Raw genomic sequence first — 20,164 nt, forward strand, 5'->3', positions numbered from 1 at the left:
CTACACTTCCGGCCTCTGTTGACCGGACGCGGAAGAAAACGCCGCGCGCTCGGGGAAGCTTTGCTGTTTCTCTCCCCCCACCCCCACCCCAGTCCTCTTTCACGCCCGCGCCTCCCCGGGTAAGTGAATAAAACGCGAAATAGCTCCCCGCCCCCACTGCTCTCTCTCTCTCCTTCCTCCGCCCGAGGGGCGTTTCTAGGCCTCTCCGCGCGTCTCCTTAACCCCGCCTCCCTTCCTCCTTAGTGGGCCTCGTCCTACCCGAAGGGAGATCAGAAGAGAGCGAGCGCACAGGTGCAGGAGGAGTCGGCGCTCCTGCATGCCTGCCGCCGCGAAGCCTCGTTGCCACGTGGGGGGGGGGGCCTGGGGCTGTGCTGGACTCCATCTCCCATCAGCCCCATCTCCCAGCCTGCTTGGTTGGGGTGGTGGGATTCGTAGTCCAGCAGGCTCCGTTTACCTCTCCCTGAGGCGACGGCAATATTCACCTCTACGGTCTTGCATTGTCTCATCTTTGTCTCCTCACATCTGTCCGGCACGCCACTCTGGAAGTGAGACACCTCCTTCTGGCTTCCTGTCTCTTCTTGCATTCTGCACAAGCTCCACGTCCTTGTCTCCAAAGGTCTCTGTAGCCCTGTTACAACCAACACCCTGTTAGGTTTCTGCTTGTGACCTTGGCTCCTCCAGCTCTACCACCCTCGGCCGTCCTAAAGTCTCCTGCTCCCTCAAAATACTCTACCCTTTCTCCCCTTATGCTTGAAACTGTCTCTCAGAACACCTGTGTGGTGTTTCCTAATTTTTTAAATTCCTCCTCAAATCCTACTTTTTCAGTGAGGCCCTTGGCTCAGCTCCCTAGTTCCTATGCCTTGCTGCAACTAAGGCTGTAACTGAGCCTAAGCAATTGTAACACAAACAATTGTGTGTTCTTTCCCTGTTTATCCTCGCCTCCACCTTTATTTCTCAGGGCCCACGTAACCCAGCAGGGCTACCAGGATTGATGCTCTGTATCCACCACAATTTAGACTCCTTAGTAGCAGCACTGCTGTAGTCACCAGCATCCTGCTCCCTTCACAGGCTTGCCTGTGAGCTTGCCTGAGATCCCAGTAATGTACAGTAATGGATGAATTGCTGAGCAGTCACTCTACTCTACTCCCAGCCCATTGCAGCAACACCACAACAGCTGAGCCAGTAGGAGGCTGATAATTGCTCCACCACCTCCCTGTGTGCTGTCATGGACCTTTTCAGAGATGGTGACAGCTCTGTAATGGGCCAGGAACTGAGTGGTTGCTTGGGACCTTGCCTATTATAGTGCCACTGTGGATAAGTGTGAGGGGAGACTGGTGGCTGCAGGAACATCACCACTAGAGGGCCCAAGGGGCAGCAGATCCTGAAATGTATGTTTTGGTTTGTGCTGGGGGCTCCACTGAAGACAGCCTGCCCTGTACCCCCTTTAAAAAAAACTGGAGCCAAACTGTTCCCCCCTGAGTTGAAATTTAAATTAAAAGCTCCCCTGGGCAGGGGCCTGCCCTCATACTCTGTAAAGTACCATGCACAGTGAGGATGCTATATAAATAAAAAGTGACATCTGTGGAGCTGGTGGGTATTCAGGAATTCTTGAGGGAGGTGACCTTATGTTACTGCTATGAAGCACTAAGTCTATTGGTCTTTGGATGTACCACATTTTGCAAATTGAGGCAAATAAGACCCTATTAATGATTTGGTGCTCTGGTTCATGGGGTCACGAAGAGTCGGACACGACTAAACAACAACAACAACAAATGATTTGGTGGGATATCTAACAGGGCCTTTCACCTGTTGCAGAAAAAGAAATGGCCAGGTCGAAACACACAACTGAATTAACATAGGGAGTGCCTTTTGCTAGAGGATTCTCTGTCATTAAGGTAGATCACAAGCTAAGGCATGCCCCCTAGAAACTGAAGATAACCTATTGGCATGTCAGAGTCTTGCACCTCATTCATTTCCACCTCTAGCTAAAGTTGCTTATAAGGTTACGTTTCACCTGTTGGCATGGGACATATGATAGCTTGATTTTCATTTGAGGTTTAAAAATACCTTTGTGATGTTAGTCACTTCAAACTCTTGCAATCTTTACCATCTTCATCAGTAAGACTGCTTACTCCTGCCTGGGAAGGAGGCATCCATGTTCCATGGAGCCCCAAGGAATTGTCAAAGCTTTCCCCAAACGAAAGAAGATAAGAAATGATTCACAGAAGGCAGTGCTTTCAAAGGTACTGAAAGAAGAAACCAAGAATGAGCAAGGTGAGTTTTCTGTTTGCTTCCTCAGCCATGTGAAATTATGAGGCAGCCTGGCCTGCTCTGCTTGAGATTACTACGGCCTAGCATTTAGTGCAAATGGTTTACTTTGGGAGAAATCACTTAAACCTGGAGGGTTCCAATCAAATGGAGGCATTGAGTTTTGAAATCTTACCTACCGGTATGTGCTACAAGATATCTAGTCTTCTCCATACTAGTTATGGCTTCAGGCTGTCAGCTCCCATCACTCAGATAAGACATGAAGCCCACCCTTGCTTTGCTGAGTCTATTTCTCTTTGGTTTTCATTAGCAGCATGGCTGGAGCCAATCACTGCCTATGTGCTGCAAGCAGGTATTGGCCAGGCTAGAGCTGAGATCTTCCGCAAGCAGATCATCCAGAATGGGGGAAGTGTCTGCAGCCAGCTTTCCCCAGATGTGACACATGTTATAGTGGATGAAGGCATGGACTGTGACCGAGCTTTCCGGCTTCTCAAACTAGCCAAGTTACCCCAGGGATTGCAACTGGTGAAGGCATCCTGGCTGAGTTCCTGTATTGCAGCACAGCAGATCTTGAAGACTACTGGCTACAGCCTCTTCATCCCGGAGAAGTAGGTGCCTTTCTTACTTCAGCATGTGGTGGCAAGTTTTATGTGGAAATCCATTTCTTATTTTGGGAATGGACACAGAGGAAAGAGAATTGAATTCCTCAGTTCTTCTCAATTTTCTCACACTCTTGTTATGGATAGAATGGCTGCCTTCAGAAGCAGTGATTGCACCTTGCTGTACGTTTGGTTCTTGGCAGGTATCTGGATGTGCCAGACACTTCAAAGCAGCAATCACAACTTCTGGATGAAGTGATGGTCCAGCCTCAAATGGAGAGTGCAGTCCTGGCACTGAAGGATGAATCTCAGGCAGAGGTTTCCAGCACTCCCTGTAGTGCAGCAAATTCCTCAGGACAGCAAGAAGTAAAAGGGGTGAGCCCACTTAGCGGATTCCCATTTTTGTGCTTTTGAGCATTTTTGTAGGTTATGCCAGGGTTTTTATTGGGGAAGAGCTGTAGCTCAGTGACAGAGCATTTGTCTTGCATGCAAAATGTCCCAGGTTCAATCCCCAGCATCTCTAGGTAAGGCAGGGGGAAAGCCCTGGCTGAAATCTTAGAGAACTGCTGTCAGTGTGGACATGATTGACACCCCTTTGTTTCAAAGATGAAAAAGTGCCACACTCCTCTTAGAGTTGGGGAACAATATTGTAATTGGAACGAGGCGTGTGTGTTGACAACAGATTCAGCAGGTGAAGTCTAGATGATACAGCCATTTTTTCTCTTCTGAAAGGAGTGAATTTGCCTCTTATTAAACAAATGCTGGGGTGTCATTGTAGAAGCTGGGCACCTAACATGTGCTTCCTTTGGTTACTCTGAGTATGTTTTTCTAGCAAGCTTCACTTCAGATCACCTAAAAGTCAAAAAAAAAAGGAAAATGTAGAAGGAGCTTTTGGCAGATTGTTTTTGCATTAGAATGTGTGTGTTATTCTGCTGCCGTCTTTGTTTAGCAATGCCTTTAGGTTCATTTATACCAAGTCTCCTCTTCATTTAGAGAATCTGGCAAAAATATACACTGGTCTAAAAACTCTATATGTCCAGTTGCCTTGAATTTTAATCTTTCTCAACTCTGAAGCAATAATATTAAAATCAGCTAGTAAAATACTAGTTACAAAGTGTTAACACCCTAAAGTCAGAACATAAAAATATCATATTGCCTATAATGTGTTCCTTATAGCATCTTGACCACAAGGTGTAATGAATGTAAGTCATTGTTCAGCTTCTTAAGTATTATATCCTTTGTTTTCTGCTAGTCAATGGAATACCTGGTACTGTATGTTTATAATGGGATGTTGCCCCCTAGTGCCTGAAGTAGAGAGCAAAAGGAAATTGTGCCACTAAAGTTGCTGTAACCTGGGACATCTTCTTCATGATCGGTCTTCACCACCACTCCAAAACAAAACCACCTTCATAAGTTATATGAATTCATAGCATTATGGTCACTGCAGGGACTCTGCCAGCTAGGCTTTCTTGTAGATGATCATCATACAGTAATTGAGAGGAGGAACATGTTATATGCAAATGTTAGTATAGCTTATGCTCTCTCTCTCTCTCAACCTATCTATTGTGGTGGGTCTCACAGGGACTACCAATCCCCTTTAAATATGTTTCAGAGTCTCCCTTCCTTTGGTGCATTATGAGCCAGTGCCTTGCAATTGCTTGCATAAGTAATGGCTACATTTCACAGCTGCTGCTTCTGCCTCTCTCCAAAGACAATCTTGGACAACGAGGGAACTGAAGGGGAAGAGCCTGTTGTCACTCTGGGAGAACTGGAAGCACTGAGGTCAGGCCAAGACCCAAACACTTTGCCAGGAGACTCTTCTGTGGCGCTTCCCACTAGCAAGTGGGTTTGTGCCCACTCCTCTGCAAGCAAGAAAATTAATCATAACCAGAGCATTACAGAGAAGCTGGAGCAGCTGGCAAAAGCCTACTCTGTCCAAGGCGACAAGTGGAGGGCTCTGGGTTACTCAAAAGCCATAAACGCCCTCAAAAGCTACCACAAGCCAATCGCCTCATATCAGGTAACTCGGATAGATGTCTTCTAAAGCAAATCCTTTCTTGTCTTCTCTGAAGCAACTGCAGCTTAATGTTATTGGGAGCAGCCATTAAGTCTATGGAGCAACTAGCCTCTCTTCTCCTACCTCACACTTGCAACTCCTGGGTGCACTGCATCATGTGTGAATAGCCAGCAGCTTGGTTGCACCCGACAGTTGTAAGGTCCAAATTGCTTGCGTTTTAACCTCCCTGAGCTAGGCAGCATCATTCCATTTCTATTTGGGCCACTGTATAGAGAGATTTCTTAAGTATGAAATTAGCAAAAGCCTACACTATGCTTCTGGTCATTTAAAAGGAATGCAGAAGAAGTCTCTGTCTGCACTGAGAGAAAGACAGAAAAATCTTGTAGTCAAAGAGTAAAGATCAGATTTTATTTTCAAAAATTCCATAGGCTTCTAAATCCCAATTTAGGAAGGTGGGTTCTTGGAGAGGAGGGTCTGTGTTAGATACCCTCAGGAGTCAAGAACCAATTCCCCCCTGCCCAAGCTGAGCCTAGTCATCTCCAAGCTAGAAACAGATGATATTCCCAGATTAAATCAGCATTGTAGCCTTTTTCTGTCTGTGGCTGTTTTTCAGGAAGCCTGCAAAATCCCTGGAATTGGGAAGCAGATGGCAGAAAAGATTGTGGAGATCCTGGAGAGTGGGCACCTTCGAAAGCTGGACCACATCAGTGAGAGTGTGTCAGTGCTGGAAACATTTTCCAATATCTGGGGAGCAGGAGTCAAGACTGCTCAGATGTGGTACCAGCAGGTAATTTTCTCTTCTCTGCCGTCAACAAGTGCTGCAGTTTTGCTTGTATTATGGTATTGTCACAAGGACCCTATATGTGAGTTAATTCTTTAGTTTCATTGCTGAAACTGGTATGGAAAAATATGCTAATGCACTAGAGGAGGGAACTTCATACATGTTCCGTGTGTCCTCTGGGCAGGGCTTCCGCACTCTGGATGACATTCGCACTCAGGCTTCCCTCACCAGCCAGCAGGCCATTGGCTTGAAGCACTATGAGGACTTCTTGGAGCGCATGCCACGTGAAGAAGCTGCCCAAATTGAGGAGACGGTGAGTACCCCTGTGAGGACTGTGGGCAGGGCAATGTTGAGGCTTAACAGGCCACATGGCACACCTCATCAAATCAGCTCCTGAGGCAGCCACGATTCTGGTAGGTCCCACATAGTTGGACTTCCTGGCAGTTCAAAGGAGAAGGATGTTGAGCAAAGCTGCTGCCTGTTTTGCCTTTCCTCCCTCCAGGTTGGTGATTTGGCACATACCAGATCCTGCAAATGTATAACTGGGATGGGAAGCTTTGGTCCTCCAAATGTGGTTGGACTCCGGCTCCCATCATCCCTGACCATTGGCTGATGGGATTTGGAGACCCAACAACATCTGGTGGACCCCAGGTTCCCCATCCCAGCTCTAAAGAGAGCCTAGAAATCTTACCTGTCCTTTTTTGCTACAAACCAACAATTTTCACCCCTTTGTTCGCAAGCTCCCAACCTGATAGGCCGGTCCTTCTCTAAAAGGACCCTCGGACTGCATCATGGCAGAGCAGTGGTGCAAAAACACCTTGAAAATCTTTGTGGTTCCCCCCATGGTGTGGGAAAGGGAGCTTTCTAACTTTCTGAACAGGCCTCCCTTCCTTTTGTGGGTTTGACCAGGATGCTGCTCATAGAAGCCAATAGGCAGTTCATAAAATTGTTTTTGGGTTGCAAGTTGTCGGCTTATAGGCTGAAGTTGCGTGATCCTTTATCACTGCTTCTCCTGTACATTGAAATCACCATGGCAGCACTGGGCAGCATGATACTGTCACTCAGTCACAGTGCCTGCCCCTGAAGAATGCATAGTTGCCAGGTAGGGCATCATTCCTCACACAGGATTAAAGCTCTTTTGGGAGCCCCTGCCCTTGGGAGTGGACCTATTGTGGGTTTGATGGAATTACCCATTTTTTGCCCACCTCAGGGAGTAGACAAGAGAATGAGGGGATTAGCTGCTGTCCATCTGAGACCCAAGGTGCTGTGTGGGGCTGGCTGCTTTCAAGAAAACTTAATTGAGGATGCAGAGGGACAGATCTGCATTCGAAAAGCCATGAAAGCTGCTCCCAAATGTTGCAGGGCAAAGGTTAATGAGCTTATCCCTCACTAATGAAGGATGATCCTGGAGACTGACAAGGGGCACTCAGACCCTCCCTCCCCCCCCCGCCTCCGCCCAGCCCCACAACTGCTTCCTTCCCCTCTACCCATGCCACCCTCTATGTTCTGAACCAGCAGTCATCTCTTTGTTTAATAAGATGGATTATTGGCACCGTGGTACCCATAATCCTGAATTCTGAAATCACCTTCAAGCGATGCTTTTAAATGAAGCCATCAGAAGTATGCTGGTGCAGAGAAGCTCTTGGACGAGGGACTCTTCTTTGGGCACTCACCCACTGGGTTGTGATTTCCAGCAGTCTAGGGGTTGACTGTTGCTCTAGCAGGACATTTTGCCCTTCGCTGCCAAGAGTTTTCCTTCCATGAAATGGGACTTGTGAAAAGCCCAGCCCTGCAGGAGGAGAGTGCCAGGGTCAGCCAGCCTTATGCCTGTCCATAATACTGATCCCTTATGAATTTTGGATGTCCTGGTGACTTTAGGACTGGTTCTGCTGAGTCACATATTTTGCTACCACCCTTCACTTCTAAAAGGGCTAAAAGGTCCCAGGTCCCACTCTTTTCCATCCTGCTTCATTACAGCTTTGGACAGAATGCTTTGTTTATGCAGAAGAGTAACTTCCCATAGTTTGGAAGGGTTATTGTCACCTGTCACCCGAACTACAAATGGGTCCCAAGTTAGCTAACCTGCATACGTAACAACTCATGTAATTCAGCATCCTGAGAATTTTAGCGTTCATTATCACCACTGTGAGAGTTTGAAGTTAAATTTGCAAGCATATAGATAATTCACAGTAAACTCCCAAACCCCAGTCGGGCTCAGTACAATTTTCTGTGGCGAAGGGGCTGGACTCCTTTCCCTCCCTCATGCCCAGCAGAAGCAGAATAAATTTAATGATTCATACAAGCAAAAGAATTCAGCTTTCTTGACAAAAGAATTTGAATTATGGCATCACACTGTTTTTGTTTTGTTTTGTTTTGTTTTGCCCACACTGCAGGGGGTAATTGAATCACCACAGTGGGTGGGAATGGAAAGATACTTGAAATCAGCAACTACACCTCTGCCCGTTCCTCTACACTGTCTTTCACTGCAGGTCAGAGAAGCAGCCCTGTGGATCAATCCTGGGCTGCTGTGTGTCGCGTGTGGCTCGTTCCGGCGGGAAAGGTCCACCTGTGGGGATGTGGATGTGCTGGTGACTCACCCCGATGGGCACTCACACCAAGGAGTGTTCAGCAAGCTGCTCGATAGTCTCCGGAAAAGTGGTATGAGGGCACCTGTGGGGCTGGAATATGGCAGGGCAGGGTAAGGGGTCACACTGTTGAACCTTTTCACCACTCTGAAATTGGCAGAATGGGAATCCAGAATGTGTATCTGGCACTGCCATGTTGAGCTCGTCTTGGCAGTTCACCTTGGCACTAAAAGTGCCTGTATCTGGGACTTCTTTAGAAGGAGCCATCTTCTTTCCCGCCCTGTAGATAGTTGGGTTCCCTGCATGAAGGACTTTATGAGGGATGGTTTATAGTGCCTGCCACAATATAACAACATGGGTGATTCTGTTTCTTGACATACTTCTCTGTACGAATGTCACAGCCTCTTCTCACCTGTTCTTATACTGTAAATATGAGGCCCACAACCTAATGAATATAGTAGGTTTGATTAGCTTCTTGCTTGCATTTTGGACTCTTTGCTCTTCGTGCCAACATACAAGGGCAGCAGAGCCTCTATCTCTAGCCAAAATGTTGGTGAAAGGCTTTACTCTTGCTGTTCTCCAAGATACTGGTTTAGCTATGTCTCTGATGTTCTTTTAGGAGAGAACATATATTTCAAGAGACCAGAATGCTGATCAGGTAGTATTGTACAGTAGAATTGTCCTGGTGATGCACAGTCTTGATAAGAGCATAAGAAGACTCCTGCAGAATCAGGCCAGTACTTAACAGTAGTCCGCCAGATTCCAGGAGCCAGGAGCCCAGTACTAGCAAGCAGGGAGCCTTTCAGCACAGGCTTACAATTGAGTGGTGACAGAAAACAATCCTTGTAGTAATCATAGAATTGGGACCCCCGGGGTCATCTAGTTCAACCCCTTGCAATGCAAGAATCTCAACTAAAGCATCCACGACAGATGGCCACCCAGCCTCTGCTTAAAAATCTCCAGGGAAGGAAAGTCCACAACTTCCTGAGGGAGTCCGTTCCACTGTTGAACAGCTCTTACCATCAGAAGGTTCTTCCTGATGTTTAGTCGAAAACTCATTTCTTGTAACTTGAATCCATTGGTTTAGGTCAGGCATCCCCAAACTTCGGCCCTCCAGATGTTTTGGACTACAATTCCCATCTTCCCCAACCACTGGTCCTGTTAGCTAGGGATCATGGGAGTTGTAGGCCAAAACATATGGAGGGCCGCAGTTTGGGGATGCCTGGTTTAGGTCCTACCCTGCAGAGCAGGGGAAAACAGGCTTGCTCCATGTGACAGCCTTTGAGATACTTGAAGATGGCTATCACATCTCCTCTCAGCCTCTGCTTTCCAGGTCAAACATACCCAGCTCCTTCAACCGTTCCTCATAAGGCTTGGTTTCCAGATCATCTTGATCGCCCTCCCCTGCACATGTTCCAGGCACTCTCCCAGCCAAACTTCCTGACTTGTGCCTTTCCCCACAGGCTTCCTGACAGATGATTTGGTGAGTCAAGAAGACAATGGAAGCCAGAAGAAATACCTCGGGGTCTGTCGTCTGCCAGGATCAGGCCGGCGCCACCGGCGCCTTGACATCATTGTGGTGCCCTACAGTGAGTTTGCTTGTGCCCTGCTCTACTTCACTGGCTCAGCCCACTTCAACCGCTCCATGAGAGCTCTGGCCAAGACCAAGGGCATGAGCCTGTCGGAGCATGCCCTCAGCAGTGGGGTGGTGCGTGGAGCCGGTGGCCTCAAAACAGTGCCTGGCATGGCCCTGTCCACTCCCACCGAGAGGGATATCTTCAGTCACCTGGGGCTGCCTTACCGGGAGCCCCCCGAGCGGGACTGGTGACAAAGGACAGGAAGAGAGCTATTTGAGGATGCCCTCATGGTGCTTGCATGTGACTCACTTGGGACCTTCCAGCCTCTGCAGGCTTGTCTGCTTTCCTTGGCAAATTCTTGCAGGTGCTAAAGACAGGAGGACTTGTGTGATTAAGGGGAGCTGGGCCTTCTCTGTGTACTGGGAGGAAAAGCCCAAGGCCCTGAATGGATTCAGTTTTTTAATGGATTGCCATTAGAGAGGCACTAAGGGCAAATTAACCTACCTCACTGGTCAGTTTTAATGAATGAATGAGAAAATTTGTAAAGTGATTTTGCACATTGAAACTCCCATGTAAAGGTGGAGGAAGAGTGGTGGGGGGAATGAATAGATTTTTAAGAGTGGGTTTTAAATACACCTTTGCAAAGGTACCATCCTTTTAAGGCTGCTAGCTTCTCTTATTTGAGGAGGCTGCTTTTCTGCTAAGGCTGTACATTTGAGAGAGGGGGTTCGTGGTTTGTTTGCCAAGAAAGGAAGTGTCATGAATTACCATCTTGGGATTAATCTCTTCTAGCTGACATTATATTCTCCCTCTCATCCCACTGCTGGCCTTGGAAAATGTTTTAAAGGTTTTGGAATCCTATCCTTCCCCAAATGGTGGCACAGGATTGTTTATTTGCATAATTTATGCTAACTGTAGAGCTTGGTATGGTTTCAGGATTTGGAACTTCTTGTTAGTACTTTCCGGAGGTGAATAAAGGAGAGGGAGCTACTGAATGCAGCAAGCCAGTAGGGAAGGGACAGAGAACGGCATGAAGTGAAGATGCGGCAGGAGGATAGCTTTGGATGGAATAACTTGGAGGTACTTTTCAAGCACTAAGAAAAATCAGGCAGTGAAACAACTTTGGGGTATATGCTTCTCTGACTACCAAGAAGAGGCTGAATCGGCATCTCTCAAGAACGTTTCAGATATAGTTTGCAGTTAAATATCAAACTTCTGTGCCAAGGTAAACATAATTCCGTACTAATTTGTTATTTCTTTGTTAAATTGCTATATTGCCCTTCATCCAAGGATCACAGAGCATTTACAATATAAAAAATACACTCATTGACGTTCATCTACCCAGAAATGCTGCTGAAACACCCGTACACTACTGAGACTCCTTGAAGCACTACCTGCACTTTGCCTTAGCTGATGAGTCAGAACTTATTGGAAGTTGCCTAATACCAGATCGGACTATTTTTCCATCTAGCCCAATAATGTCTACTCTGACTGACAGTGGCTCTCCAGGGTCTCAGGCAGGGATATTCCCAGTCTCTTGCTACATGATCCTTTTAAGTAGGAGATGCTAGAAAAGGTCTGGGACCACCTGTATGCAGGACAGGTGCTCTGCCACTGAATCATGGGCCCTTCCCAGTTCTTGTTAGACTAGGTGACCCTTAGGGAAATACACCGTAGTGAGCTGTAGTTATCACCTTAGCCGCACAGTTTCCTTTGCCCACCTCCATGTTGTACCTCTGCAGTGTATCGCTTGGGGATCAGCGCAATAAGGTTCCCTTGTGCTCTGTTAAAGGATTGCTGTGATTGCTGAAAGACAATAAAACCTGTTAACATGTTTTAAGTTCTGTTATGAATTAGATCCTTGGTTGGACTAATGATGCAACAGTACGCTTCCGAGCACAGTTCAAAGTGTTGGTGCTGACCTTTAAAGCCCTAAATGGCCTCGGTCCAGTATACCTGAAGGAGCGTCTCCACCCCTATCGTTCTGCCCGGACACTGAGGTCCAGCACCGAGGGCCTTCTGACGGTTCCCTCGTTGCGAGAAACCAAGTTGCAGGGAACCAGGCAGAGGGCCTTCTCGGTGGTGGCGCCCGCCCTGTGGAACGCCCTCCCATCAGATGTCAAAGAGAAAAACAGCTACCAGATTTTTAGAAGACATCTGAAGGCAGCCCTGTTTAGGGAGCCTTTTAATGTTTAATAGATTATTTTATTTCATTTTTCTGTTGAAAGCCGCCCAGAGTGGCTGGGGAAACCCAGCCAGATGGGCGAGGTATAAATAATAAAATAATATTATTATATTATAACAGGGATGGCATTCTAAAGCTGCCTCCATGTTCGCTGTAAGTACCGCCTGGATGCTGTGTAATGCTCCCATCAAGGAATTTGAAATTGCTAATGCAGTGAAGAACTTGAGGGGGAAAGGAGAAGGAATACAACCTACTTAGCAACTAAATTGAAAAGTGGCTTAATCTGGTATGGGGGGGCATCTTTTCCCCAATATAATATTATTGAGGAGCCAATAGACTCTTTGATCTGTCATGGAGATGTAGAACAAGACCCTTTATACAGTAATTGGACTAATTCAGATCAGTGCTGGTCTGCAATAGGATTTTGTGGATTGGCCTGTTGGCGAGTGATGGAACTGTTAATGGGAAAGTAAAAGTGTTTGAAGTGCTCTCCATCTTGTTACTGTATTGTTGCTTTAGAAAACAAGCTCAGTAGGATACGTTGGTCACAGTGCGGCTTGGAGGGCAATTCCTGGCCTGCCTAAAAGTAAAGCTAGAGGAACTGCTGGACCACAATCCTGCTAGCTCTCTTCCCCCCTTTATCTGAGTTCAGAAGGCACAGCGCTTTCCCTGCCCTTTGTCAGTAGCTTTGTGCTGGTGGCAGGGAGCCACAATTCACACCCAGGCACTAACCACAGCTCCAAATCATCAAAGCCTCCTTCTCCTGCACGGAAGGCCCCCCCCCATGTGTTGTTTCTTTTACAATGACTGGGGTGGGCACTTGGTGGTAAGAGTTTCAAGGCAGCAGCGTACTTGCAGCTTCCCTAAATGGAGCCTCTGCACTGTAGTTTATGAGGGGGGTCTCATTTCAACTCTGATGACTGTAATCTTCTTTTATAATGGATTTTTTTTCCTTCCCAGAGATTTGGCCTGTGGCGAGAGCAGAAGGGAGACTTGGCCCCTGTGAGAAAATTCACAGTGCTAGATCACATGTAGTTGTCAAAGTCATTAGCCACTAGTTGCATTTTCACTGTATCACAGGCCTCCCCTCTCCAGCTCTTCAAGGAGATACTCCTTATGCTTGCTAGGGTAATGAGACCTGGGGGTGTTTTACTGGCAGCGCAGGTTCACATGGTTGTTGCTGTAAGTCAGGACAACCCCACCACCTCCTGCAGGTGTGTGTCTAAAGACAGGTCCCACAGTTTCAAGTGGACCCTCCTTCCTGAATGCCTGCACTCTCAAAACACAGTGCTTAAGGTAAAAATGAGGAAGCTCTGAACTTCCAGGTGCTGTTGGACTCCCAACTCCCATCAGTCCCAGCTAGTATGACCAAGTGGTCAGGGTCGGTGGGAGTTGTGGTGCAATTACCGGTACACTAATAGAATTGTAAAGTTGGAAGGAACCACAAGGGTTATCTAGTTCAACCCCCTGCAATGCGGGAATCTTCTGTCCAATATGGGGCTTGAACTCATGATCCTGAGATCAATAATAATAATAATGGGCAGCTCCCAACAGAACATTAAAAACATGATAAAATATCAAACATTAAAAGCTTCCCTAAGATCAAGAGTCTCGTGGTCTACCAACTGACTTATCCCAGGTTGCCCATCCCTGCTTTGAGCCCTGCTGGTCGTATCCTCACTTCTGCAATGCAGACAGAAGCCATATGCCCTACACTGAATATTTCAGTCTGTGTTGCTAAAGGTCTGGACAGACACCTACAGAAATGCTGCCTACCTGTAGGGTGACAGGAGGCAAGGGAGGACTGAGCTCTTGTGCCATTAAATATTAGTGTTGAGTAAGTGTTGCTTTCTTTTGGTTCTGCATTACTAGAACCACCTGCCCCAAACCACTCTTCTCTTAAAGGTACAAGAGCCTTTCCTTCCTTTGCAGCTCATCACTCTGGAGCTCCTGCCTGAACTAGACCAACCGGTTTATGTCATGGTGAGCTATGGGGAAAAGGCCAGATTTGTATTGCTTTCTACTTTGAGCAATCTGAAATGGCATTTAATGTAATTTCTTCATTGGAGAAACTTTAAAAAGTGGTCCTCCATGATTTTTGGTCACAGTATCCAGTTGTGCTGAGATCCGTACTTGAGATTAGTAAACTGGTGGCATGATTTCTGAAGTACAGACAAATAACTTGGATCTTAAGATAAGGTAGTGGAAGGAAAGTTCCCCTCTTCTCCATGCAACCACCTGCCTCTCCAGGTGTTTGGGGGCCTCTCGGACAAAGGACAACTCTGGGTGATTCTACCCAGCAACTGCTCAGACCCATTCCACATTGTTCTGGAGTCCCCTCTCCAAGAGGTTTGGGGGGGGCAGGGGGGAGAAGCTTTCGCTCCATCAGCTTCCTTAATTACAGCTAATCCACACCTCTCGTCCATTTGACTTTACATCAGAACATGTATTCTCACAATCTTGAATGAGCACAAGTATATGAGACATTATTCATACAATATGACAACTGCATCTGTTTACATCAAGATTATACTGATGTTTACAATAACAATAATAATAATTTACAAAAGACATCATGCAGTTCTCAAAGCAGCAACCGCTCCTCTTCGCTCTTGCAATTCGAACAATCTTAAATTTGTCATCTCAGCAGTTGTCCCATGTTCATACGTTATAACTAGAACTCCCAATACGTTGGACTACAACTCCCATCATCCCCGACAATGGCCTTTGCTGGCTGGGACTTGGAGTCCAACATCCTCTGGAAGAGGAAGTTTCCTGGGCTGGGTTTTACACTTTTTGCTTGGTCCTTGGTAAGCTCACCCTCTACCATCGAGAGCTACTAGTTTCCCTTTTTATCCTGGGTTGACATAAGCAATTTTCATGCATCTCCATTCAAGTTGCTTGGCTCCCCAATTCAGACCATGCACATTGTGTGTAATAAGGGGGTCCTCTTGTGGTCAAGACATGTAACGACATGTTCTGCTAACTCCCTTTTTATAGGCAGAATCCAGTGCATGTTTCTGTGATGATCTCAGAAGGTTCCACCCTTTTGTAGCCTGCAGACTATTTTGGTGGCCAGGAAAGTCCCTATGCATGAAATACTATGGGTCTTGGGAAGACACCTTAGGAGCTGTGGGACAAACCAGCTCTCCTCTCAATAAGGAGGCGGAGTTCTGATGTTAGAGAGGGTGATTCATGTTGGGGCAGTTTGGGGTGCATGCTGGAGAACTGCAAGCCATTCCGGTTCCTTTTCCCAACCAGAGAAAAATTTAGATAATCTCTGAAGCTGCTTTAAATCCTGTGAATTTCCCATGGTTCCCAATGGGAGAGAAACCATATATTCACAATCATATAGGCTAGAAACTTGCTTCTAACAAGGGGAAGAAAACTGAAGTTCTCAGATGGCCAGGGACCTATTCTGAATTTTCTGTTCTTCTATGGCGTTGCAGCATACACACCAACTTAGTCTGAGGGATCTCTAAAATGTTTGTCCAACTGCTCTAAAGCAGGGATTCCAAGACATTCCTGACTGCCACCTCTTATACTTCTTTTTCTGATAAAACTTAGGGGAAATGTTTTGGAAAAGAAAAGGTTATCCCCTAACTTTTCTCAGTAACTTGTCCCATTGCTTGTTTCTGTTTTATTATTTGAGTTCCACTAAATACCTACCACTGCACCATAAAACTGTTGCTTTCACCCTTTCTTCTGTCACAGTGAAGCATAGCTGTCATTCCCGCTCCTTGAGAGCAGCTTATAAGTATTTAAAACCACGTTCCAACTTAATCTGCCTTTGTCTACAATAAATATGTTTTATTGTCTTCAACCTCTCTGCATGTCTTGCATCCCACTGCTTTTTTCCTCTGAATTTATTTCAGTGTGTTAATATCCATTCACAACATGACTATCAAAGCTGGGTGCTTTCCCCTTCCATTTGTAGGCACAAGCGCTGTAAAGCAGGCCTGTGCCTCCAGTACAGAGTTGCTTCTAATGCATCTTCCAAACAGCATTTGCCTTTCTGGGAGCAGCATCGCCTGTCTGACTCATGTTCAGCTTATGACTTCCTATAGCCCCTAGATTCCCTGCCTGTCATCGTAATTAATTGCGCAAAGACCTCTTCCACTGAGATAAAGTTAGATGAGCAAAATATCACTTCTGAGATGCAGCTGAACAGCCTGGAATGTTTGCCCAGGAATGGCGCACCGCCGTGCAGCTGAGCATGGAAGAAATCCACGCCTCCTGCAATTATATCATCTCACAATTATACATGGCATTTTGTGTAAATTCAAACAAATTACTGACACACACGGAGCATAATTGTCAACCTCCTTCAATGCATGGACTTCTGTAGGAGGAGACCCTTGGATAAAGCGGTTAAGGTTTCACAGGATGATAATGTGTGGGTTGTAAGTGGCTTCGTGAAACTTCTCTCCTGGAATAGGGTGTGGAAGAATTTCATGACACATTCTGGTACGTTTGTTCATTTAGTGGTTGGTAAATGCAGTTCGTTATAAATGAAATGAAAAGCCTAGGAAATAGGATGAGAAGGACGAACATTTATAGAGCAGGTGAATTCTACCTCGTAGGTTCAGTAACCATGAATTATGTTTTGGCCTGCGGTAGATGTTGAACAGGAAGGAGGTAGAGGACTCTTAACTGCTAGGGGTATTTATGAGGTTGCCCATGCAGGTAAACTCTTGGAGAGTGGCAGGGGCAGCTAGCCAGACCCGAAGGAGGACCAGTCTGAATGCCAGGCTCTCTCTGCTCTTTTTGGACTACTACTTTTCCCAAATGAAAAAATGTGAAATTAAGACATGTTGACTTTGCTCCACTGATTTTTGGCATTAGGAGCAGGTATGAGCCGCATGGTTTGTTCCTTTGCGAACACGTTCAGAAACTTAAGATGGGTATAAGGCTCTCACTAGGTGGCCTCTGATGCTGGGTTATTCTTTTTCTGGGAAGCTCCTACCCCTGCGCATAGACTGTGAGTCTGATGATCCTGAAAATTAAAATTCAGCTAAATGCTGCAGCAGATTAGTTGGAGAAGAAGCCCAAGGAAATGGGAATTGGGGCTTCCTGGGGTGGAGTAACAACCCTTACAACTCTAGTCCCAGAGAAAACTGCTGCATATTGCTTTCATCTTAAGTACCTTTGCATTAGCAATGCACTCCACTTTTAAAAATTACTGCAAGGTGACATTTCCTACCTTGCAATAAATGATGTTGTCATTGTGTTAGTCCAAAGGATGGGGGAGAAATTTGATTGTTTGCATTTAAAGGAGAACTTACCTAATTCACACTATTTTGAAACGTGCAGACTGAAACACAGCTATCCTCTGAAATCTGCCCATCTCTGAATTTTGCAGTTCAGTTCCCCAGCTGTGTAGTTTGTTCTGTAATGTATATACTAGGTGTGAATATAAATGCATATTTTAGTAAAAATAACACATTAAGGAAAAATGCTTTGCAAAAAGAAATGTACACTAGGAAACATCACATACCAAAAGTGTAAATTGAGAGAAAGTTGCACTACAATTCTGATGAATTTTCATGAAAACTTGTTTATTTAAAAAAAAAATGCTAACTCTTGTGTAAATGTGGAGAATCGAATTTAAGATTGCAAAAATGACAGAGAAACCAAAATCAATACCTTTGCCCATCCCCTGCTAGCCCTTTTCTTTAAAAAGGTCATAACCCAGTGCAATACTATTGGCAAGTCTACATGATTAACCTGGTGTGCCACTATGGCTGGGGTTGTTGCAGTCCAAATACATCTGGAGGGCACCAGGTTGGGGAAGTGTTAAAGGCCTTGGGATTCTGGTGAACAGGGCATTGACCATTAATCTCCCACTGGGGCTGCCTAAGGCTGTGAAGCAGGGTCCTCTTTCTGCTGCTCTCCCTCATTCCTGATGCACAGCTGATCTGCTATCTTAGGCAAAGGCTATCCCCGGTGCAGCTCTGAGAAGCACCCCCTCCACCTCAATGAGTAGAACAAGTCTCCAGAGTGAATGCAGGCTCTGTAAGGTAGGGCCCATCACCTGCTATCAGGGACGGGCAGAATGCTGAAGAGTGTGCACCAGGGAAAGTGGGACTGGAGTTTTGAAAGGGGATCAGTGATTTGTGGTGAACTGTTCTGGATAGGAGGCAAGAGCTGGAGAAAGGGGAAGCTTCAGAGCAGGAGCACAGGATGGGTCGGAAGAAGAGGAGGAAAAGGCAAGTGAAGGGCCAGCTGCTTTCCCACTTTCTCCTGCACCACTGTCTCCCAGAACCAGGAGGGGACTGAAAAGGGATGAGCAGAAGAAGTTGCAACACAGGCGCAGTCTCTGGCTGCGTGTGCGCAGCTCGTCAGCGGAAGGTACATAAACTGGTGGAGGGGACTGGTTGCTGCTGCAACTGCTCCATAGAGCGCGGACCTGGGAATAGCTGCCTAGACACTAGACTGGTGTGCGTAGATATCCAGAACTGTAGAAGAGACTATAAGGACTCAGCTATACAGCTGCAAATAAAACGTTTTAAGTGCAATATACAATGTGACACTAGATGGCAATGGTGAGCCCTATGGAAAATTCAGTGTTTTTTTAATTTAAAAAACCATTTCCAGAACGTTTTAAACGTGTGTGTAGATTCCACCTAAGTGTTACTTACAACAAATACTTCACTATCCGCCGTGTGCATTTCTTTGGCTGGAAAACAACCTTGACACCTTAGCTTCAGTAAAGTATCTGCGTCATGTTCCACCCTCAAGTAGTGGAAGCCAAATGAGGCACTGCCCCACCAACCTCAGCTAGCCCTCACCTACCTTGCCTTTTTACCTGTAACCAGTCCAAGAGGCAGCAGCAACTGCCAGCTTCCTCCTCCCTAGTCTCAGTGTTGCACCTGGTAGAACTCAGCAAGGAGGAAGAGGGGGGCAAGCATTAGCCTGCACTGCCTGCCATTGGCTCTGGCGCCATATACTGTTGGGCTCCCTGCATTCTGCCCCACCAGACCCAATGGGCGCCAGCCACCACTGCCATCAGACCATTTCCTGGGTCATCTCTCCATTTTGAAGCAGCAGTTCATGGTTCCTGCAGCTCAGGGCGCTCTTCCTGGGCCACCCCACTGCCATGCAGCTTCCCAGTGGCAGCAGCACAAGCCAGGATCTTCCTGTTTCCAAATGGAGCCGTTCGCCACGAATCCTACGCCGGCATTTCCCTGCAGCTAAATCTCTCGCCGGAGCCGGACAGCCATCAATAGCACTCGGTTAATTAATTTGATGGGAACAGCAGGGAGCGCCGTTTGCACTTAGTGAAGTTCCCAGAAACTTCCAAGCTCATCTCTGTAATTGGCCTCATAAATTTGAGGAAAGAGAGAGCTCAGCAAAGCACACGGGAAGGAGAAGGAGGGGAGCAGCATGCCGTGGCGGCCTTAGTTAATTTTATTGGAGAAATTCATCTTCCCTTCCCCTGCCGCTCGCTCTCCCTCCTGATTTGCCTAATCATGATAAACTCCCATTCATATGTGCACCTACTGCACAGCCATTCGCCGCCCTAAAATATTGACTCATGAATATTAAGCACCCTCATTAACATGCAAAACCAGCGGGTGCCATCTCTTCTGCCTATCCGAGCACTTGTAATTAAAAACTGAGCCACGATGTGTGGGACTCTGTGATATAGCCAACCCAGGACAGCTGGGAACCACAAGGCTGGGGCTGCAATGTCCTGCGAGGAAAAGGCCCAGGAATGCTACACCCCACAATCTTTGGGGACATTCTCAAGGGCTCAGCATCCAGTGAGAAAGGTCTAAGTCAGAGGTTTTCAACCTTTTTGAGTTCATGGCTCCCTTAGCCAACTACATTCTTTCTGCGGCACCCCTGTGGGGCTCAGGAGCCCAGTTATGCAGGGCCAGCTCTACGTAGACCCCCAGTGGCACAGGGCACCATGACGCCGGCCCGCCAGGAGGGCGCCACGAGCTGCGCCAGCCCGCCGGTCCGCCGGTCCGCTGCGCGCGGCGCCCACCTGCCCACCGCGCTGGGAAACGGGGCGGGAGGGCGCCGGAGTGATCGCGCTGTGCCTGCCCGCCCGCCGCGCAGCATGGCGACAGGGGCGCTTAAGATGGCGCTGCAGTTATGCAGAGCTGGCAGCCTCTCACTCTTTTTCAAACACCCTCCATTGTGG

At 46.9% G+C, this 20,164-nt stretch overlaps 1 protein-coding gene across 4 annotated transcripts; it reads left to right on the plus strand.

Moving 5' to 3' along the window:
• The first annotated feature begins 6 nt into the window (after window positions 1-6).
• On the plus strand, window positions 7-19,932 carry POLL (DNA polymerase lambda). 4 transcript variants are annotated; one of them, XM_035134114.2, is made up of 9 exons: window positions 7-119; window positions 2,120-2,274; window positions 2,579-2,876; window positions 3,071-3,242; window positions 4,579-4,887; window positions 5,498-5,671; window positions 5,850-5,978; window positions 8,155-8,323; window positions 9,714-19,930. In XM_035134114.2, exons 2-9 carry the CDS (start codon window positions 2,163-2,165, stop codon window positions 10,076-10,078), a joined length of 1,728 nt encoding a protein of 575 aa, XP_034990005.2. In that variant the 5' UTR covers window positions 7-119; window positions 2,120-2,162; the 3' UTR covers window positions 10,079-19,930. The 4 variants fall into 4 exon arrangements, with proteins under 4 accessions (XP_034990005.2, XP_034990008.2, XP_034990009.2 ...); XM_035134117.2 differs by lacking the exon at window positions 7-119 and having other exon boundaries at window positions 355-2,274; window positions 2,582-2,876; window positions 9,714-19,931; XM_035134118.2 differs by lacking the exon at window positions 7-119 and having other exon boundaries at window positions 2,148-2,876; window positions 9,714-9,839; window positions 10,764-19,932.
• Window positions 19,933-20,164: the final 232 nt, after the last annotated feature.

This window comes from Zootoca vivipara, chromosome 5 (assembly GCF_963506605.1).
Source record: "Zootoca vivipara chromosome 5, rZooViv1.1, whole genome shotgun sequence".
Classification (NCBI taxonomy): Eukaryota; Metazoa; Chordata; class Lepidosauria; order Squamata; family Lacertidae; genus Zootoca; species Zootoca vivipara.

What these genes read in the sequence shown, in the direction of transcription:
- POLL (XM_035134113.2), top strand. Translation starts at nt 2,368, where the DNA reads ATGGTTTACTTTGGGAGAAATCACTTAAACCTGGAGGGTTCCAATCAA. An exon ending in AGCCTCTTCATCCCGGAGAA is followed by an intron (nt 2,877 to 3,070) that starts GTAGGTGCCTTT and finishes GGTTCTTGGCAG; the next exon opens with GTATCTGGATGTGCCAGACA. An exon ending in CTCAGATGTGGTACCAGCAG is followed by an intron (nt 5,672 to 5,849) that starts GTAATTTTCTCT and finishes TCCTCTGGGCAG; the next exon opens with GGCTTCCGCACTCTGGATGA.